The following is a 24,006-nucleotide window of genomic DNA, read 5'->3' as shown; positions in this document are numbered from 1 at the left end:
CTATCGAAGTGCGATGACATCGAAGCTTCGAAGTGGTTCGAAAAAAGGGGTACACAGTGTTCGATTTTTGGGGTGTCCGTCACGTGACGTAACAGCCTCGTGTTCGCCCCGTTGGCGGAAGTGTTGCAAACGTCCCCCCTAATGGACATTAGTTGTACATGATTCGGTAACGTCGGGGTGACGACGATCTCACTTTCGTTTTTGTCCAACTTTCGGCGTCGAGAGGTTACAGAAGTAAAGCGGCACGAGATAAGATGTCGTTCGGAGTGCTGGGAACTAACAAGGAGGAAGTTTCATCATTAACAGTGACAAATGGAACAAATTAACCGACGCATTTAATTTTCTATTGTTACTCTTAAACTCTCAACGCGTTTAAATTATTTCCACCAAACTTCGACAGTAGACATAGCTTAGAATAGCGAAAGGCTAAATTTTTGTATAAAATCAATTGAAGCTCACGAAAACTGAGGCCGACCTGTGAAGCCACTTGATGTCAGAGACTTCGCAAGACAAACTTTGCCGGTGCGGGTCCTCCGGAACTGCGTGACGCGGTTCACAGCCTATCGAACTTAACGGTGAGGGTGCACACTTTGCGCTTTAGGGGCAAACAGTGCACCAGTTCCCTTACCTTTTTTTAAATTATTCGAATTCCCGAGCCACCGGAAAAAGTGGCGTGCGAAAATGTCCTTCAAACGATCACTTCTGCACGGAAACACGGAGCGTCTACTCGCGTTTCGGCGGTTCCGGCCGTAGTGCCCGGGAGACGATTGTTGTTTGCCCATGTTGTGACTGAGTGCAGTTTATGGTGTGCTTTATGGTTACTGCAGTCTGTGCGTCGGTGGCAACGTCAACGGGCACAAGTTGGCAAGTGAAATAAGACTCGCTAAACCCCCCAAAAAAAAAGAAGAAACGATAAGTTTTACGATGCCTAGCGAGGCAGCACTACTTCGGTGCAGTTCCTTGGCTCTGTCCGCGGCAAAATCCGTGGCGACCGTGCGGGTTTTAGAATTCGGCTCGGTTCCCCGCACATAATGGACGCACTTGGCCACATTAGGAAGGAGCTGTAAATTTTGCGAACGATTTAATTGCATCCAGGTTGCGGTGTTCTGCCGCCCGCCGTCTTCTTGTGGGTCTTTTCGGAACCTGTCACGGTCAGTACGACGGTTTATTGGTCGGTCGGTCGGTCGGTCGGCGATTGTTTTGCCCAAGGTTGTCTAGGCCGTCGGCCGTCGGACTAGCCTAGGTTTCGGTCAGTTTTCAACCACACTCGCTCTAACCTCGATCAGTTTCGGCCCGGGTCATCTTCGGGCTAATGGGGTCCAAATACCGCTGGGTTGTTGAAGAAGGATGAGGGTACCTGGCCACGGCGTTCCGACGGGTTTTTTTTTGGGGTAATTGTTTTAAATTTATTCCATAAATTATTGACAACCGAAAGGAACCGCCGGAGTACCATTCCGGTACCATCGCAAAGTGGCCATTCTTTTCTCACGCCCTTGGGAAAGCTTTCCGAATTTCACACCACAGCGCCCGGAAGAGGAAATGAATGGAAAATTATGTGACCCTTCGGAGGAGCTCCTTGAACCCGGCCTGCGCACTGCGCCACGTTTGCTCCACGTGTCGTGGAGCGAGAATTTTGGGGAACGCCTGGGAACGGAGCTAATGGTGTGTTATTCGATTGTTCTCGGGATGCTCATTAGGCGAGCCTCATCTAGAATCGGTTTATGATCGGTGTAAGCTACCAAAAAGTGTGTGCTGTCAAGTCGAGCTTGTATCTGTTATCGTGTATATTGTTCTATCTCTCTCTCAGTGACACATTCTCTAATTCACCTCTATTTTCTTGTATTTATTTTATTTAATTGTGCCTCTCTTTTGCTTTTATGTTCATCATCTGCCGCGCTGTGCACACCACCACATACCTACCTCGCAAACCTGTACCTTATCCATTCCGTGTGTTCCGTATCTTGTGCTCGATGCTGTATCGCTTGTGTGCTCATTGCTTCATCAAACGTCTCATTCGGGGTGGATTTTTGGACACACACACACATCATCCGAATGGATACCGTCGACAAATCTGCGGCCGACTGCACGACTCACCACCACTCGACACGCCACACGCCGCTTTGACGCACGCCGGGAACTCTGTGCTTGCTTGCGGTGCCACCCTGTTACAAACACACAGATAACAACGATCTGGAGTCGGAGTACTTTTCCGAGCAGCTGGCCGCCGAATCGTTACCCCACTATCAGCCACCGCCGCCGCCACCGGTTGTGGCACCGGCCTCGGTCGGAACTCCGCAGCATCAGCAGCAGCAGGGCAACAACAATGGCGGCCTGGCGATCGGTCCAACCAATGCCACCTCCCAGCAGGCCCAGATCATTTCCACGGCAAACATTACCAAACACAACCAGGCCAACAACTACCAAGCATCACTTCAGCACCACCAGCAGCAACAGCAACAGCAACAGCAGTACCAGCAGCACAGTGCCGTCAACAACAACAAGGCGTCCGCCGGTGCCTATCATCAACAGCAGCAGCAGCAGCAGGGTTATCCGGCGGCTGCAGCCGCCGGTGCTGCGACCTACCATCACGCCAGCAACAATGGCAGCGCGGAGCTGGTGCGCCACTCGGTGCTACAGAACTCCCAAACCCCGTCGGGCGGTGCGGCCGCCGCCGCCGCCGCCCAGCAGAAGTATTACGATCCGTACGAGAACTATGCCCGCCCGAACCCGGCCGCCAATCAGGTGAACAACAATGGCAACAACAATCACCACTACCATCACAGTCAGCAGCAGCAGCAACAGCACCTGCACCACCATCACCAGCAGCACGTGGGTGGCGGAGGTGGCGGTGGTGGCGGAATGAACGATCGTAGCAATGGCTCGACGGCGGCGGCATATCATCATCAACACGCGCAGCAACATCAGCAAGCAAGCAACAATCAGCAGCATCATCCCCACCACGCTGCTGCAGGATCGGCTGCCGGTGGGCTGATGGACCCGTACGGTGGCCAGCAGCAGCAACAGCGGTACAGTGGTGCTACCGCAACGACGGCGGCCGCCGCGCTCCACGCTCAGCAGCAGCTGCAGGCGCAACACTTGTACCAATACAACAACGGCAACATCGGCAACGGTGCGGCCACGGGTTCCGCCGCTGCGGCGGCGGCGGCTGCCGGTGGCCAGGCTGCCAACATTGGGAAGATCGCCGACTACGACCCGCTGACCGATGGGCCACGGAATATGCCGCAGCCGAACCGCCAGAGTGCCACGCTGATCTACAGCTCCGGTAGCAGTAAGTTGAACCGAGAACGTCCCGTTCCGAAACCGCGAGATGCTTGACTCTCCCCTCACGTTGTGCATATTGCTTGTGTTTAATGTGTTTTGCGCCTGTTTTGGGTGTTTTAGGGGCGCTTTCGTTTGATTTGTGTGTTGTTTGTGCTTTTGAAGAACAGTACCCTGCCACTGGTCACTCTCCAGGTTATCGAATTAGATACGTTTTTCCGATTCCCGCTACACTTCGCACCTTCGTTTGGTGTGCACTCTCTTCTTGGCATGTTGTTGCTTGATTTTCAAACAGTTTCGAGTTGTTATTGGATTGTTTAGCGGCTCTACACGCGCTTTTTGTATGTTCACCACATGCACCACGCACCGCACCACACGAATGCGGGGCGCAATGGAATCCGTGTCCGGCACAACCTCCCAAACACGCGTCCCGCTTTGGTGTCTTGTAATTTGTGTTTGTTTTGCAATGCCTCTAAAGCCGATCGGCGAGAAAGGGTGGTCCCGTTTTGCCGAAAGCAAGCGGACCGATCCGTATCTTATCGTTCCGTCGGTCGGCCGTCGGCCATTTGTTGTACTCGGTGTGTTGGAATGCGGTTCGTTTTTCGTCACTCTCGCCACCGTCACCGCGGCGTGTGTCTCGTGTGGGAAATTATCATCCGGCCACGGCAAGGCAAGAAAGCGGGCACCGAAAGAGAAGCGCGCCGCCCTGTGCGCAGGATTGCTGTGCGACTTTTTACCCCGTGCCCCGTGGGGTGGTGACATTGTTTCGCGATCCGTATCCGCGATCGCGGAAGTGTCGCCCGGGTACCGTGGGTAAGATTTGCATCGATAGGAAGAAGCCGTGGTCGTCGCATTCGCAGTTCCCAGCGCGCTTGCACAGGCACGGATGATGGATGATAATTGGCGTGGAATTGGCCAATCAAAATGGATGGTCGGGCGCCCATTTCGTGAGCGTACTTCAAAATTCAACACACAACCGGGTTGCATAACGAGCGAAACGCGAAACCGAAATTGCTGCATGTCAATATTGGTGTGAATGGCTCATTTAAGAACTAAAAATCGCTTTGTCCGTCGACCGGACCGTGGGGGGGCCATTTTTGGTGATTTATTTGACAGGAAATCTTTAATTGACGTTCCGTTCTTCGTTTTAGTGGCATCGAACAACAATCGACGAATCGGTTCCGTGAACGATATCGATCCGGTGAACGGTTACTATGGCTCGGTCGCGGAAAACTCTCAGGCCGCTCTGTACCAACAGCAACAGCAGCAGCTCTATCAACAGCAGCAGCAACACAGGCAATCGCAACAGCAACAACAGCAGCAGCAACAGCAGCAGCAACCGCAGTACATTCAACCACCGCAGCAGTACGCGGCACCTGCTTCGAATGCGACCGGCAAATCGATGAGCAAAGTGGTAAGGTCCCCGGAACATGCCTAATCGATGATCATAAAATGCACTTGGTTATCGGCCGGCCGGCTTTTGGGGCACATTAGCTTATCGCTAACATGTTTATGGCCCAGGAGGTAGCAGTTGCGTGCTTATCGACTGCTGTTCGCACACGGACACAGTCGATCGATCACAGCGATCTTTCGAGTCTCGTGAGTTAAGATCACACAGCTTATGGGTCTTCTTAGCCTTTATAAAAATGATTTCCAAACACCGGAACACACGTTTCTTTTTTGCGGTGAAACACATTGCGTACCGCATTGTTTGCTGCATTTATCAACTATTCAAATAAAACATTTGGCTCTTGGCCCCAGCGATCGCCACTGATCGGTTGGCGTGGGACTCGAAGCAATTAAATAGCTTTACATAGTGAGTGGGTAACGGTCATGCCGACGACGGTGACGATGCGATGGCCTAACTAGATCCGGCGAACGCGCTCATCTGTCCATTGCAATTGCAACCCGGCCCCTGGATGTACCTCACGTCGATCGGTGCGGGAGTAGGTGTGGTCGGCGGGAACGCTATGTACGGCTGGTCCCGATAACATGGTGCGTTGGGGCATTGTTGGCGCTGAACGTAGCGATACGGTACCGGGTCTACTAGGCCGCAGCTATTCTGAACCGGCGGTGGTGGTGGTGGCTTTCCGCAGCCGCAGGGTTTCGGTGAGCGACAGTATTGACACTGCTCCGCCGACCCGTACGCGTCCGGTCCGGTAGGTGCTTGGTCTCCACATCCGCATGGCTTCGGTGTGCGACAGTATTGACACTGCTCCTGCGCCCCATAGCCCGAAGGAGGACACGGAGGCGTTACGGCAGGTACTGAAGGTGGTTTGTCTCCACAGCCACACGGCTTCGGCGTGCGACAGTATTGACACTGCTCCTGCGCCCCATAGCCCGAAGGAGGACACGGAGGCGTTACGGCAGGTACCGAAGGTGGTCGGTCTCCACATCCGCAGGGCTTCGGCGTGCGACAGTACTGACACTGCTCCGCCGACCCGTACGACGGTGCTGCGTCCGGTCCGGTAGGTGATCGGTCTCCACAGCCACAGGGCTTCGGTGTGCGACAGTACTGACACTGCTCCGACGCCGCCCCGTAAACCGGAGCAGGTAGTGCGTTCGGTCCGGTAGGGAATCGGTCTCCACAGCCGCACGGTTTCGGTGACCGACAGTACTCACACTCCGGTTCCGGGTCTCGCACCGGCACCCCGTAACCCGGAGTCGGACAGGGAGGCGTCACGCCCATACCCGGGGCTTGCGGAAGGGCAACGTTGCATTGCTTCAGCGCGGGAATGGCGTAGTACGGTACGACCGGGCTCGGATCTCGCGGTGGCCGGTACGGGCACGATGGTTTGCCACATCCACAGCCGCCAGACGCTGGCGGCGGCGGTGGTGGTGGTGGTGGGGTCGCTGGCACACGCCCGATACAGCAATCACAAGGCGGCTTGTCCATCGGCTTCGGAGTAGCAGCAGTATTCCATGGGCAGTAGTGTCTCGGTGGTGGCGGCGGCGGCGGAGACATGGTTGGGACAGGAGTGGGGGTCGTAAGGGGACACGGGGTCGAGGGTGGGAATGGTTGCGGTAGTGGACGCTTCGGACACAGCTCCTTGCGCATGCAGGTGTTGTTGTGCTTCACGTATCCATCCTGACAGACGCACACCGGATCATCCCGGGGTGCCACGGCCGACGGCACACACAGCACATCGCTGCAGTCATTCTCGCACGATGGCTCACAGCAGGGAGCTTGCGGCCGGAGCGTGGCGTATGGTCCACACGATGGGCACTGATCCACCCGGACGCACTTGCCCTTGTTCCGCCGGAAGCCCTTCTTGCAGACGCACGTCGGCTGATCGACGTAGCGTGTGCGGCACTCGCGATCGTTACAGTCGTCGGTACAGCTCGGCTCACAGCACGGTGGCGACGGCAGAAGCTCCTCGTTGTCGTCGCAGGAAACTACAACACAAGGGCCACGGAGTTAGTCGGTCGGTCGGTCGCGTTCATAGGTCCCGGATGAGGTACTTACCGGGACACGGTGGTCTTACGGGGCACTTCTGTTTGGTCATACACTTGCCCTTGTACCGTACGTAGTCCGGTTTGCAGACGCAAGTCGGCCGGCGCACGATCACCGCCGGACAGGACATCTTGGAGCAATCGTTGTCACACGTTGGTTCACAGCACGGCACGGTCTTTTGTAGGTCTTCATTATTCGGACATACCAGCTCTGCAACGACGAGAATATCTTATGAATTACGGCCGCTTGGATCGCTTGCAAAAGAAGCACCAGTGTACTCACCGTAAGTATCCGGTGCCACGCGCAATGCTTGATAGAATCGGTTGTACGCGGTCACGAGCAGGATCTGTTGCGTCAGCAGCAATGGGAGCACCGCTATGCTCCCGCGGCCCGAGCCCAACACTTTCATCGCCCTAAACACAGTCTGCTAAACGAGATATGCACACTCCAACACCGATCGTCTCCGAGTGTGACACAACTATGATCACCGCCAGTGGCGCACGGAACGTTTTATAGAGTGCGAGCGCGCACCGCTTCGCTTCGTGCCCCGTGGCCACTACGACGATGGCTACTCTGGTGGTCATTCGGCCGCTGGTTGGTGAAGCGTACGTAACGCAACCAACGATGAGGTCCCCGTTCGGATCCGTTCCATACGTCGGTCCCCGGGTTGGGTTGTTTTGGCGCGCAAAAAGCGCTCCACCACACGTTCGACCGTTCTTGGTGGTGAGCCCTTTGCGCGCGGCCGGGCCTTCTTTTGCGCGAGAACACCCCGCGAGCCGTTTCTTATCCGAACCGTCGTATAGCGGTACGATGCGATAATCGGTGAAGCCAGAATGGGGTGGCCAGCCCGCGCCTCACTCCGTACGTGCCCGGTTCGTGTGAACGAATCGAATGTGTGTGGGACTGATAAATTTGGTTACGAAAAAAGGCCTCCCGAAAGGTAAGGTGTCCCCGGAGGTGTCGCTTTGGTCACGTTGCTGGAAGCGTTCGATAGCCGAGGATGCCTCTTCGGATTCGGAGCCGGCCCGGTTGGGCCTTTTTCTTTTTGGGGGTAGTTAGCTTCGGTGATAAGAACGGTTGATTCGTGACAGGGAGAAGGCCGTGGCAGAGCGGTTACAGTTGGGTTCTAACGTTACCCCAGACTGGGGGACGTAATTTTCGCGCGTTAGTTGTAATTTCCCCGACCCAAAAATTGGTTTAATTTCTTTTGCTAATGCTTTCCTTTTCACTTGCAGCGCGTCTACCGGGCCCTGTACGACTACGAGGCGCAGGATAGCGACGAGGTCGGTTTCAGCGAGGGCGATCTGATCATCGAAGTCAACTCGATCGATGCCGGCTGGATGACTGGGCGGGTCGAGCGCACCGGCATGACCGGCATGCTGCCGGCGAACTACGTCGAGCTGATGAAGATATAAAGCGGCCTGCGCATCAACCCGGGACATCATCCCGAAAAGGGGGCAACGATGCAGCGAAGAGAATAAAACAATCACACAACACAACGCGCCGAGTGCATTGTTGATCGATTTACGCTGCTTACGATCCTCACTGAGCGTTGGCTAGGGTAGTGCTAGTTTCGGTGCATATTCGACGTTCGAACGCGGAGCAGGAGCGGATCGGAACGGAGCAAAATTCCGGAAGTGTTTATAGCGGTTAGAGAAGGACCCCGGGCAGCTAGTGGGTAGCGAGCATTAATCCACGCGAGAGGAATAGAACACGATGATGGATGGGTCGTTGGATTTAATTTAATTTCTTTTTTGTTATCTTTTTTTAATTATTATTAGTATATATCTATATATACATATTATTTTATTATCATCACTCCAGGCCGTCTCAATAACGACGGCGGTGTCTGGGCAGTCCGCCCCCCGCGGGGTGATGTTGGTGCGAAACACGAAGAACAGAACTAAACTAAGGGGAAGTAAATAGGGACAGAAAGTAAAGGAGACACGCTACTAGCATATAGCGCAGCAGCAGACCGCGAACTACCGGCTGCCGGCTGTCGGAGTGAGGATAACGATCGAACACAGTGTGCTAATCTTGAACAATAGAATCACTGACCGTGTGCAACACGTATTCTAGTTACTGGCGAACGCATGGATGATGGAACAGAGCGGTTTTGTAATATTTGTACTGTAGAGTATCGCATTTTTATACTGTAGCCTCCATTCAGGGTGGCTTCTAACGACTGGATGGGTGCTTTGGCCGCCCGAAACACGATTCGTGCCTGATAAGTAAATCAATATCGCTGTCGCCACTCCCTGCCACCACTCTTCCGTTTCCGTAGCCACCGAAAGGCCACACCACAAGCAGCCAGACGGGCAGACAGGCAGAGGCAGGAATGAACGGCGAACTGGCGGCGAAACAAACGCGAAACTACTGTATACAAAATCGTAATCCTTAAGTACGAATAATCACGAAATATGTTAGAACAAAACATTATTGAATAATATACCACTATCAAAATATTCCCTATCACCCGAAGCGAAGTGCGACGCGGAGATCGAGAGATCGAGAGTCGAGTGCAAAGAAATAGGAACAAATTGTGTGAGCCAAGTGCGTCCGTCCGCGATGGCGACGCGCTGACTGGCTGGCTGGTTCCTTCCCGCGTTGGGAAGGAAGCGTTCGGAGAGGAAAACTAATATCAACACCACCACTGCGCCTTAGGATATAGTGTCCCTGAACCGCCCTCTGCGCCGTTACGTGCTTTATCCGTGGCCGTTTACCCTTTCCGGTAAATGGCCATCTTTCCAGCCTCCAGAGTTGGAGTCGGAGCCTTCATTGAGGTAGCCCTTTGACGGTTTGAAACCCACAAGATTGATCACATTCGAGGCAGATCGCGTCAACTGTCGTAACACAGGGTTCGCAAAACACCCGGCGGATCCACGGCGGCTCGTTGTTCCGTTAAACAAAAAAAAGGGTGCGTTATTGTTTTGTAATGTAAAACCATAGTGAGGTAATAGTTTTATGAAACTACTTCGTAATAAAAAGTCAGTATCCTGGGAAGACGCATGATGCAGCTAACAAAAAACCGGTCAGAATAAAGCATGAAACCGAGCATGTCGCGTTAGTGTTTTCTTTTTTCCCCGACAAGCGTTTACTGGATGGCCCCTAGGTCATGTTTTTCCTGGGTGCCGCAAAAAAGAGAGTCATGTCCCAATTTGATCTCCGGATTTTGGCGCCTGGGACGGGCCCTTCTCCAGTGGGTCAGATCCGTGCCATCCGTGAATGTTCTAGTATGTTTTTTGGCCTTTCTGCAACACCGCACTACGTGCAACTATTTACACCGAAGACAACGTAAATAAACCGTCCACCGTTTGTTTACAGGTCGACGCGTGTCGTGTTGTTGTGCCTCGTAAAACGATACGTAAGCCGGGCGCCAAAAAACAAGCACCGAAATTGGGCCCTTTAGAAAGATAGAGCCGGGTTGGCGTTACGGCAGCATTTTACGGACATTCCAGCCCTCCCAGATTATCGCCATCACCGGGGGCAAGATTAAACGGGTTCACGTACCTAGCGACCGCCTGCAGTCGTAATCAATCGCTGCCAGGACACCCCCGGGGCGCCGTGTAGAGGAGTATAAATTCCGCATGAAGCCCAAACCGCGTCACCATTGCACGGCGGGTTCGGTGCAGAAGGTGCAGAAGTTTCGGTAGTGCCGGAGGAGCGCGCAGTAACAAAAACGGTCACCCCACGGGCCACAGAATGCGCAGCTTGTCGCTGCTGGTGGCCGCGATCCTTGTCGGCTCGGCAGTGGCTACAAGTGAACCGTACCTGAAGTGCAGTGAGTGACTCCCAATTCGGTACCCGCGCTTTGGCGAAACGAACCACTGACCGTTGACCTTCTTTCCTTTGGCGACACAGAACGTTCCTCGGAGAACGAGGTACTCCGGCGCACACCACCATGCTGCGAGGCAACCTGCTTCGAGGAATGTTCGACCACAATCTGCCCGCAGATGACAGTGTTTAAGCCGACTTTCGTCTGTCGCGAGAAGTACGTGCGCCACAAGGGTGACTGCATCCCGAAGACTGACTGTCCGCCGGATTCATCGACCACGGCAAACGAGACCACCTGCACCACGGCCCCGCCTCGACGTCCTCGGTATCGGTACGTCAAGGGAATACGCTACACGATTCCTCCACCGAGCAGCACTACACCCTCCTCCGATTCGCCGCCAGCAAGTAAGATCGTAACCCACCACCACGGCTGGCCACACGTCTTCAGGAGCCTAATCTTTCGTTTCCTCTCCGACAGAATGTTTACCCTGCGAGCGGCTGGTTTTCGCTCAATCCTGCTGTGAACCGTCGTGTGACTACGATTGCTCGAGAAGCTCCTGCCCGCTGGTGCTGGTCAACGAGCCCGTCTGTGCCTGTCAGCCCGGTCTGGTCCGGCACCGAGGGCACTGCATCGCGCCATCGTCCTGCCCAGGACTTATGCCCCACTATCAGCTGTACGCTCCAGTTGGATCAGTGCTCGTGAAATGCGACCAGTGTGACCGTCTCCACGGGAAGTTACTGTCTGCGAATTAGAACCACTCGGGAAATGTGGAATAATTTGTAGAATTAAGTTTTTACAGTCTAATAATAAAATTATTTTAAAATAATGTATTGCCTCCTTTAGTTGCACTCAACATTGCGTTCGAAAAGAAAGACATGTCGGGTCGCGGTTAAATTTTGTGCACATTTTATACCATCGTAAACAAAAGCCAATTAATGATCACGTTTAGACTTATCTACACACTCGTGGTAAGCCTCGGAAAAGTTCCACATTCCTCACCCACAAAAAACGGGTCGCGCAGCCAGTGACCACGTGCCATGCGCGCCTACACGGAGTTGCCGTCGTATCAGGATATCAGAGGAAGCTTCTGGTAGCCTGAGGAAAAAACTTTCGGGGTTCCATTGGTTCTACCCACAAAAAGCAAAGGGGGCGGGCACGTGAACGATTCGGAACCGGAACCCCGAAGGCCTGCCACCAGCGCGGGTACAGGAAGTGGGTTGTTTGGTCGCTCGTTTTTCCTTCCTGAAACACGACGGGCAGCGTGCGTGGCGACAGGTGCGCACCCACCGCGCGAGGAATGCAGATACCGCGGCACATACATTGAGTGACCCAAGGGCGCCGCTCGCCCGACCGGTAGAGTTGGGGCATCGTGGGCGATAGAGGAAGCCGGCCACACGCCCGCCCGCGGATCGTGCTGGTATGAAAAAAATAAACCACCACAGTTATCAAGCCGGATGCCCAGGGCCGTGCCGGGCCAGGCCGGGAGTCTTGTGTGCCCCTTATGGTGTGTATAAAACGCTACGAGATCCATTGGGACAGCATCATTGGCTGGGCAGCAGTGCGATCGTCAAGCCAGCACCTTTTTTCCTGAACGCCACCAGCGCGGGAACGCCTTCCTGTACCATGAAGCTGTACGCAGCACTATCGTTGGTGATCCTGGGCCTAGCGTTCGCTAGCGCTAGCCGCAGCTGCTACGGTGAGTATGAAGTGGTCTGGGTTGGCTACGATTGCGGAGCCACGGACGTCGCTAAATGTCCTCTCCCCGTGCCAGTGTCGTGCGGTGACAATGAGGTTTTGCGCCCAACGCGGCCATGCTGTCAGGATACCTGCGAAATGTCCTGCAGACAGAGTGACTACGACACCTGCAAGCTGGTCTACAAGCCGACCTGCGTCTGCAAGAACGGATACGTGCGCTACAACGGAAAGTGTGTCCAGAGGACCTGTTGCCCCTCGTACCAAGATGACTCCGATTCGGACGAGTACGTCCCGCAGGTGTTCCAACGGAAGTGCGACCGACGCTGCTCCTGCGGCAAGACGTTCGTGTGCGGTACCGACTACTCTTCCGAGGAGCAGTACTATCCTTGCGGCTGCAAGACCCTACCGCCGTGCTGTACCACCACCACGCCGACCACAACCACCACGACCACCACCACGACCACCACTACGACCACCCCCGCGCCGACAACGACCACGCCTCCGCCTGAGACCACCACCACGGAAGTAGTAACAACGCCGCCGCCAACGACGGTACCTCCGACGGTACCACCGACGCTTCCACCGTGCTACATGCCACCACCGAGTAATTCTTCCTTCCGCGCCGTTGTCCACCGGAATCGAACAATAATCCTTTGATTTGTGTTGTTTTGTTTCGCCAGAGAAATGCTGCGGCTGCGAGCAAATGGTGTATCGGCGTCCGTGCTGCGAGCCGACGTGTGACGACGACTGTTCCGATGCCTCTTGCTCGGTGCTGCTGCTCGAGGAACCAACGTGCGCTTGCCGCCCCGGATACGTCCGCTACCAGGGACACTGCATCACCAAGGCGTCCTGCCCGCGCAGCGTCTCCCGCTATCAGCTGTTCGTGCCGCAAGCGCCACGTTGTTCAGGGCGCTGCGGGTAAGCCTTCCGCCGGACGACCGCAACGCATCGAGTGAAACGACCCCAAACGAACGAAACGAATGTCTATATGACAAAGTAGTAAAAATACGAGTGCAACTGAACCACTTTACTTTATTGAAATTGCCGTCGATTGGTGCTCCTGGGAAAAGGCTCCGTGCTCCGTCTGTGGTCCTGGGAAAATCTCACCGCTACGTGTCCTACAAGCGTCCAAGGGAAACGGGGTACAAGATCGTCACCCTTAAGTCGTGCCGTACTCGATAGTAGAAAACGAAGTTTTGAGTTAACTCCTTTACATACTTTTACCTCGTAGTTGGGGGAAAGGTTGCTGCTCCTCCTCGTCGTAATCTGGTCCGAACACTGGGGTACAATTTCTTTATCCGTCCCACACGCACTCATAAAGGCTTGACAAAGACTTTGCCAAGACATTACCGTCGCCCGCCACTTCTTTGTGTCAAGTGGCCGTAAGTTATCGCGAGAAAGCTTTACAGCACTACCCCGTCACACACCGTGTCTTTTTTTAACGCCATGTCCATACACCTCATTTTTGCGTTGCAAAACTTTATCGCTTCCAGCAACGCTTCGTGGCCTACTAGCCGAGCTTTGCACGGTGAGTGCGGAACTTTTTAGTTGCTCTATTGCGAAACGCGACGGAAACACGTGGCCCACCGAGACAGGCTGCGCAAGTGAGCAAGTCGCAAGATGCTTTTTCCACACGTGCTTTTTCTACAAAGCATTCGCGCGAAGTGAAAGAGTCACACGACTTTTGTTGAGGGTTTGGCTCTCAAAACATAAAAAAAGGGCTTTCGGCTTTTTGACCACGGGCACCGCCACACGTGTGACAATTTTTGGGGTGCGGATCACATTCGCCATTGCTGTGTTGGGGAACCGATAACCGGTTGACTTTGCGATCGATGGCCCTTCGGATGGTGGTACAGCAAAGGATTGATGGTTACAACACATCTAGATCTGGAATAGCAGAGCAAATTAATCATTTACTAAGGAATGAAAAACTGATAGGCCTCACTACTTTCCTGATTGACATAATTTCACCACACGTTTCGTGGGTCCTGGGCTGATTATTTTAACTACTCCCATTGAGGGATACGCACGGCGTACGGGCATGTGATACCTTCGTTGCTTTATTTGGTTCCATTGTTTTCCGCACCAACAATCCGCGACCAGAAAGCACAACAAACAGCACTGCAAATACCTACCGAACCGGATGTATATCTTCGTGCCGTGTCCAAACGCTCAGCCTCAGATACGGAGCCCCGCGGAGTACGCGTCGTGACAGAGGGGGGACGCTAGCTAAAAACATACAAACCGTACTGACCTCCGCTTGGTTCGAACTTATCTACTCCGAAACCTCCTATCAGCAGCGATGTCCATCTTACCGCTTTTTGCTTTGTTTAGAGTGGACCTCAAATGTGTTGTCCGGTCCGGTGCGGTGCGCGCGAAACGTGCCGGAATCTATCCATTCTATCACCGAACTGCCGGAGCGTTGTCACGCCGCACGAAGGGCACCTATAAAGTGAAATGATCCATTGCTGGCCGGGCTATAGAACACCGAACCACGAGCGGGGTTTGCCGTGACATTTGCCAAGTGAACCTGAACCTGATCAACAGAGCCACATTTTGCACGATGCGATCGGTGGGCCACAAACGGCTGCGATGGGCGAGCGTGGTGCTCTTCGCGTTCATAGTGGGTATCCTCCTCCAGTCCGCCAGCTGTAAACAGTATGGATCGACGAAAGATGGTAAGTTGATGGTGTCCGCTAATCCGTTTATGTGACCACATTTTAACGCCACGCGGTGTGCCCCACAGGAAGCGTCAAGTGTGCACCGTTTGAAGTGCTGAGGCCGGACGAGCCGTGCTGTGAGCCAACGTGTGAGGACGATTGCTCACACGCCATCTGTCGGCGTGCCCAGGGCAACTGCCCGAAACCAACCTGCGTCTGCCGGCAGGGTCTGGTGCGCCACGCGAAAGCCTGCATACCGCGCCAAATGTGTCCCCGTCCTGCCAACCAATGTAAGTGACGTGTGTGATGAGACGATGAGTGCGCGGCTCCCCAAAACTGTCCTTCTCCTAATCCCCCGCAGATTTCAACCCTCGTTCAAACGGCCCTTACCGTCCAGCTCCAGCTCCGTTGCCGAAACCGTGTCCAGTAACACCGAAACCGTGCACGAAACCTCCTCCAACAAAACCGCCCCAGCCAACCTGCGGTCCAAACGAGCAGCTGTCCCACTGTCGGCAATTTTGTGTGCCCACCTGCAAGAACGACTGCAGCCGAGTGCTGCAACCGAGAATCTGCATACCGGAGACTAGCTGCGTCTGCAAACCGGGGTACGTCCGTCACGAGGGCCGGTGCATTCCGCAGTGCAACTGCCCCAAGCGCCTCCAACCGTTGCCTCTTTCCGGGGAGTACATCGAGTTTGAGGTGGTGTCCCTCGAGGGGAGCAAATCGGACGAAGACTTCGACTTCCCGTTTCCCTCGGATGGTGAAGGACGCAAGGAAGTGAAACGACCTGCTCAGCCGCCGCAGTTTGTCCCGACATGTCCGAAGCCCGTATCCTGCACTACCCCCAAACCTGTCCTACCCTTTCACAACTACGCCACGACCGAACGGAACATCTATCCACCGGTGTGCTCGTGCAGACATAAACTGCCCCACCTATTGAAGTCTTCTGCCACCATGCCCGATCCTGATAGCCGATCGTACGAGAGCACGGAGGAAGACACGGATATTGTTCCGTATGCGCCGCCAGTTCCGCGTACCGGCACCTATCAAAAGCCCACGGGCTTGTTGCCGTATCCTCCAAGGCCCCAGCTGCCCAGTCTGGGGCATTATTATGGGCAGCGACCGACATTACCCAGGAATCGGTGCGATTGCAACGAACCGCTTGATCATTTCCTCGGCACCGGGTCGCCATACGGATCGGAACCGGAACCGGAACCATACGGAAAGTCGGTGGCTTATAACGGCCCTCGACAGTATGGTTTCAATCGAGCGTAGAACGATGACCTACTTTTGGGCCTCCTATATTGTTGAATCATGAGTAATAAATTATTTCCATTTTTGCATATTTATTATTTTTCACTATTAACTAAAATTAATAATTAATAATTAACTAAAATCAAACTAAAATCAAACTAAAATCACTTTTCACATCACAACTTTTACTGGGCACCCGATCTGCTACAACTTCGACGAAGGTGTGCCTCGCGCGTTTGACGTTTGCGCGTTTGTTATGACATTCCGTACGAGTGTCCACGTCAAACGTTTCGCGACGGAACAAACGAACGCACGAGCTGTTCAACAATTACCTATTGTTTCCCGGTTTTTCCGTCAAACTAAAGTATTAATTACACATTCGCACGCACAATGGATTCGTTATTGGTAGGTAGTTCGATTGGTCGGTTAAGCAAATGTCGCACGCACTGTGTCAACACACTGTCCCGGTTTGTCCTCGTTCGACAGGAACCGACACTGTACACCATCAAGGGAATGTGTATCCTGGACCAGAACGGTGATCGGATACTGGCCAAATATTACGACAAAAACTTCTTCCCCACCGTCAAGGAGCAGAGGGTGTACGAGAAGAATCTGTACGACAAAACGTTCCGGGCGGATGCGGAAATCATCATGCTGGATGGGTTGACCTGCGTGTACAAGAACAATGTGGATCTGCTGTTCTACGTGATGGGCAGCACGCAGGAGAACGAACTGATCCTTCTGTCGGTGCTGAACTGTCTGTACGACACCATCACGTTGATTCTGAAGCGGAACGTTGAGAAGCGCAACATAATGGATAACTTGGACATTATGATGTTGCTGTTCGATGAAATTTGCGATGGCGGGTAAGCGACACTGAGTTCCCTAACAAACCCGCCGCAGACGATACACCGTTCGCCTTCCTTGCAGCATTATCCTTGACGCAGATCCATCGTCTGTGATGAAGCGAGTGGACCTGCGGAACGATGACATTCCGATCGGCGAACAAACGGTGGCCCAGGTAACTAATGCCATTCACGGACTCTTTTGGTGAACTCTGTTAGGCCGAAGCCAGCCGAAGATGCCTGCTCCAGTGACAGCACCTGCGATACAATCGAACAATGGAAACGAAGCAAATTGTTTATTAAAGAAATGGGGCACACGCTCTCTCTTTTGCACTCCCTCCCCGAAACCCGTGTTTGTTCCTTGGGGAGATCTCGACTGACTTCTCTCTTTTTGCAGGTGCTACAATCCGCCAAAGAGCAGCTGAAGTGGTCACTGCTCAAGTGAACGCAACGCGGCATTAAACGAGAGGACCTTTCGGTTCGGTTGAAGATCTGCCAGCCTGGTCGCTTAAGGTTTACGAGGAGCTTTTAGATCTACACACCGGAATGTTTTATACCAAACCCCAAAACCACCACCACACGACACACTGCAATCGTTTCGTTTGGGCCGCCTTCGATACCATCTCGGCTCACGTACGAAGAAGGAACTCGCGAAGAGGGTTCTTCGCCATTCTTGCTCTGATGGGGAGGGAGCCGATGTCTGGTTCGGTCCGAAACGATCGTGTTGCCAACTTCTGAAGCTGATCATAAATGTTAAGATTACCAAAAACCTAGCACACGTTATAATTTGGAACTAGGGAGTTTCTCAGCTTGATCCGAAACCTCAACCAATTGTCTGGCGCTCTGACTGTGCTTTGCCTGTTGTATCATAACTCTAATTGTGTGTGGATGTGCGTTGCTTGTTTGTAAAAAAAATGTGTTTGAAGTATCTTTGTATAGACGGATTTATTGACACTCGAAACCAAGCGACTAGCGGCCGTAATGGGCCGTTCAGCTTGGTGTCTTCAATTGCGACAATTGTTTCTCAATGTCAATATTTATAATTTACGGCATAACGACCGGCGACGGAACCGGTTCGCCAGTTAAATACATTTTATACGCACGTTTTGAGGACGTGACCGCTGATGAAGAGGTTAAAAATCTAACCCTTGCGTTAATGTACGCATTAGCCCAGGATTATCGCAATTAATGTTACTCTGCTCTGGTTACGCGGGACAAAGCCCTGTGAAGGCTGCAGTTAATGGGGATTTTTCCCTATCATTTCTCCAATCCCCTGCACTCTCTAGTGCCTTACACAACGCCCAACTCGGGAGCAGGTGAGCCACTCTCGCATGATAGCTGCAACCTATCAGGGGAACTCTTTGCTAATAATTAGATTAACTCCTCATCGGTGCTTGCCTTCGCTTGCCCGCGAAGAAACTACGTTCAACCGTTGTCCCTTTCACCAGGTACGTGATCAAGGGTGCGATAGATAACGAAACGTAAACAGTCCCACAGTCCCCAACATCCCCGCGCGATTGTCCTTCTTCTGGTCTGCGGCACGATAATGGCGATGGGCAGGTTCGCGGCGCGGGGAATGCACCTTTCCGGGCGGTGTGACAAGGGAGGCCACTTTTGTCAATGTATGCGATCGATGTATCGTATCGACGAGGTGTGCGATGATACCTGATAATGCACGACAAGGAGAATGTGCTTTGCGTACTCGGCAGTTACAATTTGACGCCGGCCCAAGTCGCATGGCACAGTGCCACAAGAGAGGATCGTCTGGAATAAGACATTAGAAACCGTTTCATTGATTCAGTGGCGTGCTTTAGAAGAACTCTTAGAACAAATTGTATCGGTCAGGCTTTCAGTTGAGTGTGAAACATTTGAATTTTCGATTGCGGTAGTGCTGCCATTTTCCGCGGCACGAAGAAAGCCACCAAAAGAAACAGTAATTGACCAATCAACTTTATTATCTTATATCGACGGTGGCAAACGTGTTCGCCACGGAGTGATTACAAGAAACGTTGATTATAATGTGATAACATTTGGTGTTATCAAAGGTTTCAGTGATACTTTTCCTCCCCGTGTAAAATCCCTAATCGGTCTTCGATCCTTGTGATCCTCGAATATTGGGATATAACGAGCTCACCCTCATCTCATCAAACCGCAGGTAAGTCAGTGGAAAAAAATAAGCATCAGAACTTCGTATTGCATCATTCCGATTTAAACGAACCACGAGCGATGATTTCCATGGCTTAAACAACAAGTGATAAAATAATCCTCCACTTCACGTTTTCTCTAGAACCACACCGATTCACGGTGTGACTTTCTTTTCCTTCCAACGATTAGGGTTTCTAATCCCCTTTAACTATTTCATGGTAAAAGAAATCGTAAACAGTGAGCCATCGCTTCATCGCTCTTAACCCATTTTTGTTTGGTCTCATCCGGTTGGCACACCAACATGGATCACCTTCAAACCAACAATGCTCACCATTGTATGTTGGTAAATGGATACTTTCATTCTCAAGCTTACTGTTGCGTCAGTGGAACGTCTATACGCAGGACGCGCGCCATATTTAGTATGCAAAACCTCATTCCCGTTTTTAATCACTTCCGGCAAGTGTTTTCAAGTGCTTTCGGTTCTCATGAATGAATTGGTGCGAGACGTGTGGCCATGATTGATATGGCGCAAATATTGTCCCGAATGTCTACACGTCTCATTTAGCTGTATTTATGTACTGTACCGGCTTTCGCGTCCTGATATGTTTTCGTGTTCTATTTTTTATCGACCGCAATTTGCGGGCTCTCTCCACTCGATTGCACCCCGATAGGGTTCGTAGAGGGTTTCGATAAAAGCCCACTGGCCATGGCCAATCAGTGTAATAAAGTTTCACGCCGTGTCGCGGTGGAGAAAGTGAACGGTAGTAAAACCGTTCCACTGCCAGCCAGTAGTCTTGCAACTGGAATTAACATATGTTGAACATGGGAGACAATTATCGCGCCCCCGAACAGTGATAAGCGAGTAGATTAGAAGAAATTGTATGATTTTGTCTAATTTTATACGCCATACAACGATACACATTTTTGCAGCTCTCCTATTATTGAATGAATCGATGAAATTTAATATAATTGGCGTTAAAAAGTGGCACATGTTGGCCGGTTCCCTAGAATGTACGATTACGATCGTTTGATCTTGCACCGATAAATCATGAATCATGTTTTGCGCCCAAGGAATGCACTTTTCGCGATCATGGTAACCCTTAACATTGTTGTGAATCTGAATCACCCCAAGACCCCCAAGGGACAGGAAGGGAAACCCCGAGACCTTAGCTCAAGTGTGTAGCTCAAAGAGATTTAAATTATCTTCCCGGAACCAGTATTTTTCCTTCGTTTCCCTTCATGTTGTATCGCTCAAGTACGATGGTGAGCCTATGGTGTCGTCATGAGGCCGCATGAATACGGCCCATAGCGTCATCCTTCCGGTCGCCATGACCCGCGCAGAGGCGAGGAACAGGGCGGAAAAAGATCAGCAGAAACTGATATCACTCGCTGATGCCACACGGTGTCTCGCAGCGCACTCCGATAACGAATCGCGCGATCGACCACATATCGACCGATACACGAGGCACGAGGGCGCCAAAGTTAATTACATTAAATCACTCCTCCTATCCCATTTTTAACAGGTGCTCGCGGACCAACGTCGGTCATTCGGTGCTCTGACGGCGAACCGGATCGACCACCGGACCGAACCCGACCGCACTATGCTGCTGATCGACTGTTTCCGCCGGCCATCGCACGAGCTGCAGACGAGGAAGAAGCAGTCCTCGAAGCAGCTGGAGCAGGTGCGACCAATAATCCGCGATCCCATCAAGATACTGCTGCTGGGGGCCGGCGAGTCTGGGAAAACGACCATCATCAAGCAAATGCGCATTCTCCACATCCAAAACAGCTACAGCATCGAGTAAGTCGCGTATACGAACCACTTCAACTGACCACGTGTCGCTCAATTCCTACTCTGTCCATCCTGATCCTTGCCAGTGAGCGGTTGGATAGGTTGACGGACATTTTCGAAAACATCCACGAGTCAATCTACGAGCTGGTCCGAGAAGCGATCCTTCACGAGCTGAAGTTTGACTCGCTGGCCAATCAGCGATGGGCCGAGTATATCCTGCGGGTCGGCCGCCAATCGCCCGAGAAGCCGTCGATGGAGTACGTGCAGTGTGTGCGCTCACTGTGGGCAGACCGAGGCATCCAACGGTGCTACAAACGAGCCAACGAGTTTCAGCTGATTGAAAGTGCCAAATAGTAAGTGTGAGACGACAGGCAACGCACCTGGCTCGAGGGTAACTAACACCGATCTGTCCATCCATCAGTTTCCTTGATCGCGTGGAAAAAATCTCGATGCCGGGTTACATTCCGTCGAACGGGGACATACTGAACTGCCGGAAGATAACGACCGGGATCCAGGAGACACGGTTCAACGTGCGAATGCCCGTCTCGCTCGGGGGTGGCTTCCAGGAGTTCCGCATGTTCGATGTCGGTGGCCAGCGTCACCACCGGAGCAAGTGGATGCAGGCGTTTGAGGGCGTGCAGGCGGTGCTGTTCCTCATTTCGTGCGGTAGCTTCGATCAGACGTTGCGCGAAGACCCGAAACAGAACCGACTGGCCGAGGGCTTCGAGTTGTTCCGGGGCGTGTGGCACAACCGATTTCTGGCCGAAACCGGCGTGATAGTGTTCCTCAACAAACAAGACGTACTCGAGCAAAAGCTACTGGCAGGCAAGTCGATTCGGACCTACTTCCCCGAGTACGACGATTACGTGGCGTTCGCCGATAAGGATCAGCTGTACGACGAGCTGTCCCGCACACGATCCTTCATTCGTTCGAAGCTAGTGGTAAGTGGCTACAACGCCTAGCAACTATAAGTTGTGATGAGCGTGGTTTATCGATGGAGTGCGTGCGCGATTGAGTGATGCGGACAGTGCGAGATTACCGTTTGTTTTACACAAATCTCGTATCTTTTCAGGACATCACGAACGAACCACCGCGACGAACGTCCCATCTGATAGGAAAAAAACGGTCCTGCTTTTATCACTTCACCGTCGCCACCGACACACAGAGCGTGCGAACTGTGTTCAACGAGGTTCAGAATATCGTACTGACGAAAAATCTCTCCAGCGTGAATGTGCTTTAATAGGGGAATAGGGGTTTAAGCTTGCTGCTCCCGAATTCTGTGAATATTTATTATTTGTCCGGCAATCCAATCGCTACCGTAGTGTCAGAATGCAGCTCTCAATTCTTTAGTATTATGCTCGGCACGACGTTTGTGATCATTTGAAATAGGAGTAGCCCCAGTTTACTGCTGCTTGTTGTCCGTTAATGCAAATCTCAGAAATAGCGCGAGAAGGTAGAAAAGAGCAACACTAGGAGACAATCGTGTGGACGCATCATTAGTGATATATTACATTTTGCTTTTTGCTAATAAAGAAAATCATCCCTAACGGTAGCATTTCTGTTTCCAACTGTCGCATTGAACCGCCCTTTGGTTCCTTCTTCCGGGATGGATTGAGCCAAACTTTTCGAACGGTCTTTTTGAAGTATTTTAAATCACCACCGATCCGTCCTCTTACATAGAGATGGCGCTGGTGTATTTGAATCTTGCCGTTGTTAGCTGGACTGGACCTCCGGACTCACCGTAATAAACGGGCGCGAGGTGTATCGGGCTGTCAACTGCCGAATCCATCAAGATACGTAAACAGTTGCGGAAAGGGGCAAAGGCAGCAGCAGCAGCTAACACCGCGTCCGGATCGTCCGTGTTCCGTGGAAAGGATTGCCGAATCGGCACATTTTTCGCAAACGCTGCCATAGTTAGTTAGTCACGACACGGTTCCTCGGGGAAACACGGAACACGCGACGTGCAATAAAAAGCCTTAGAAAGTGAGTGGCACAAGGTTCCTTGGCCTGGGTGCGAGTGTGTGTGGGTGCTTTCTCCAAAAAAAGAGAAAACGTGGATCTCGGCCCAATCTGTCTGCGGAACACGCTTTTCGCATAATCGTCGTCTAGCACGTGAGAGAAAGAGTGAGTGAGTGAGCGTCCATTGTGGTGGAAAGAGACAGCGCCAGTGTCGGAGAATAACTCACAAACGGGAGAACGAGAGAACGTATGTGAGCTGTGAAACGTGAGAAGGGAACGAATCTCACAGTGGTGATATCATGATTTTTGCCGGATTGCAAAAAACCGTTTGAGGGGGGAAAAACCGCTAGCAATTCGTGCTAAAAGCGATGCAACGGGACTGCTGTCATAATTGCAATTCAAATGTCTAACGCTCTCTGTGAGCTCCACGGTCATAGCGCCTTATTTGTGAGGGCAATCAATTTGGTGTATCTTAAACCAGTGCGACCCATTTCTAATCCTTTTGCAGTCCATCACGAAAGCCGGTACCCAGTCTGGCGGTGGCGCTTTCAATGGATTACTCATGCTTGGTGAGGTGCAGAAAATGAAGCAATCGAAGGCGATTCACGTTATCAGAACGCGCACACCGGCAAGCCCCCCTCCTCCCCATCTGACGTCTTCGATCATCACGCGCTTCGTGAGGGACGCACCACGTTGTCTAGCTACCTTGTCACACGCTGCTCTCTCGTTGCTCACTCGCTCTCACGCGGCATACCGGCGAATATTGTCTCTCTTTCTACGCTGCGCTCTTGCTCACGTGCTGCGTTCGTACGAGAGAGGAGAGCGATTGGGCCGCGGTCACACGCACACACCGATGGGCTGCGCGGTCTCATTCATTCATCGATTCTCCCTCTCCGCCCTTGGCTCTGTGGAGCAAATATCCGCGCCCCGTGGTGTATGTGTGTTGGTGCGTTCGATAAAACCGTGAGAGACAGAGAGAAATACAGAGAGAGTCAGGTTCGAAAGTCAGGTAGTTAGTCAGTTGGTCGGTAAGCTCAGAAATAAAGTTTGATCCATTTCACGGTATAAATTTTACAAAAATTCCAACTTTTAGAAGGAAAGGACGTATTTTACGTTATTCGGTTTGCACTCAGATTCACGGTATTTCG

The 24,006-nt window shown here is 52.4% G+C and overlaps 4 protein-coding genes across 7 annotated transcripts in view; all 4 read left to right on the top strand.

Annotated features, from left to right (window-relative positions):
* Positions 1 to 9,761, top strand: part of LOC128267368 (LIM and SH3 domain protein Lasp) — a 35,987-nt gene extending 26,226 nt beyond the window's left edge. The window contains exons 5-7 of one of the 3 annotated variants that reach the window (XM_053004188.1): positions 4,431 to 4,644; positions 6,090 to 6,108; positions 7,969 to 9,761. In XM_053004188.1, coding sequence (XP_052860148.1) covers positions 4,431 to 4,644; positions 6,090 to 6,108; positions 7,969 to 8,148 — 413 coding nt within the window. In that variant the 3' untranslated portion in view covers positions 8,149 to 9,761. Of the gene's footprint in view, positions 1 to 2,179; positions 3,290 to 4,430; positions 4,694 to 6,089; positions 6,109 to 7,968 lie in introns of all 3 variants that reach the window. The other 2 variants (XM_053004186.1, XM_053004187.1) reach the window with 2 other exon arrangements.
* Positions 9,652 to 17,702, top strand: LOC128267369 (coatomer subunit zeta-1). 2 transcript variants are annotated; one of them, XM_053004190.1, is made up of 4 exons: positions 9,652 to 9,660; positions 16,604 to 16,983; positions 17,048 to 17,138; positions 17,360 to 17,702. In XM_053004190.1, exons 2-4 carry the CDS (start codon positions 16,631 to 16,633, stop codon positions 17,405 to 17,407), a joined length of 492 nt encoding a protein of 163 aa, XP_052860150.1. In that variant the 5' UTR covers positions 9,652 to 9,660; positions 16,604 to 16,630; the 3' UTR covers positions 17,408 to 17,702. The 2 variants fall into 2 exon arrangements, with proteins under 2 accessions (XP_052860150.1, XP_052860149.1); XM_053004189.1 differs by lacking the exon at positions 9,652 to 9,660 and adding an exon at positions 16,387 to 16,522.
* On the top strand, positions 12,132 to 16,138 carry LOC128267055 (zonadhesin-like). Its single transcript, XM_053003846.1, has 6 exons — positions 12,132 to 12,204; positions 12,280 to 12,618; positions 12,733 to 12,807; positions 12,875 to 13,102; positions 14,950 to 15,153; positions 15,261 to 16,138. Exons 1-6 carry the CDS (start codon positions 12,132 to 12,134, stop codon positions 16,136 to 16,138), a joined length of 1,797 nt encoding a protein of 598 aa, XP_052859806.1.
* Positions 17,703 to 20,708: 3,006 nt separating the features above from the next.
* On the top strand, positions 20,709 to 22,139 carry LOC128277314 (guanine nucleotide-binding protein G(f) subunit alpha). The gene is made up of 4 exons (XM_053015759.1): positions 20,709 to 20,908; positions 20,986 to 21,252; positions 21,321 to 21,840; positions 21,972 to 22,139. The coding sequence occupies exons 1-4, from the start codon at positions 20,709 to 20,711 to the stop codon at positions 22,137 to 22,139; spliced, it is 1,155 nt and encodes a 384-aa protein (XP_052871719.1).
* The last annotated feature ends 1,867 nt before the right edge of the window (positions 22,140 to 24,006 follow it).

This window comes from Anopheles cruzii, chromosome 2, assembly GCF_943734635.1.
Source record: "Anopheles cruzii chromosome 2, idAnoCruzAS_RS32_06, whole genome shotgun sequence".
Classification (NCBI taxonomy): Eukaryota; Metazoa; Arthropoda; class Insecta; order Diptera; family Culicidae; genus Anopheles; species Anopheles cruzii.
The sequence above is the reverse complement of the archived record's forward strand: the minus strand, read 5'-3'. Positions and strand labels throughout refer to the sequence as shown.

What these genes read in the sequence shown, in the direction of transcription:
- LOC128267055 (XM_053003846.1), top strand. Translation starts at nt 12,132, where the DNA reads ATGAAGCTGTACGCAGCACTATCGTTGGTGATCCTGGGCCTAGCGTTC. An exon ending in CAAGACCCTACCGCCGTGCT is followed by an intron (nt 12,619 to 12,732) that starts GTACCACCACCA and finishes CCACGGAAGTAG; the next exon opens with TAACAACGCCGCCGCCAACG. An exon ending in GTGCTACATGCCACCACCGA is followed by an intron (nt 12,808 to 12,874) that starts GTAATTCTTCCT and finishes TGTGTTGTTTTG; the next exon opens with TTTCGCCAGAGAAATGCTGC.
- LOC128267369 (XM_053004189.1), top strand. An exon ending in GATGAAATTTGCGATGGCGG is followed by an intron (nt 16,984 to 17,047) that starts GTAAGCGACACT and finishes CCTTCCTTGCAG; the next exon opens with CATTATCCTTGACGCAGATC. An exon ending in GCGAACAAACGGTGGCCCAG is followed by an intron (nt 17,139 to 17,359) that starts GTAACTAATGCC and finishes CTCTTTTTGCAG; the next exon opens with GTGCTACAATCCGCCAAAGA.
- LOC128277314 (XM_053015759.1), top strand. Translation starts at nt 20,709, where the DNA reads ATGCTGCTGATCGACTGTTTCCGCCGGCCATCGCACGAGCTGCAGACG. An exon ending in CTGATTGAAAGTGCCAAATA is followed by an intron (nt 21,253 to 21,320) that starts GTAAGTGTGAGA and finishes TCCATCCATCAG; the next exon opens with TTTCCTTGATCGCGTGGAAA. An exon ending in TCATTCGTTCGAAGCTAGTG is followed by an intron (nt 21,841 to 21,971) that starts GTAAGTGGCTAC and finishes GTATCTTTTCAG; the next exon opens with GACATCACGAACGAACCACC.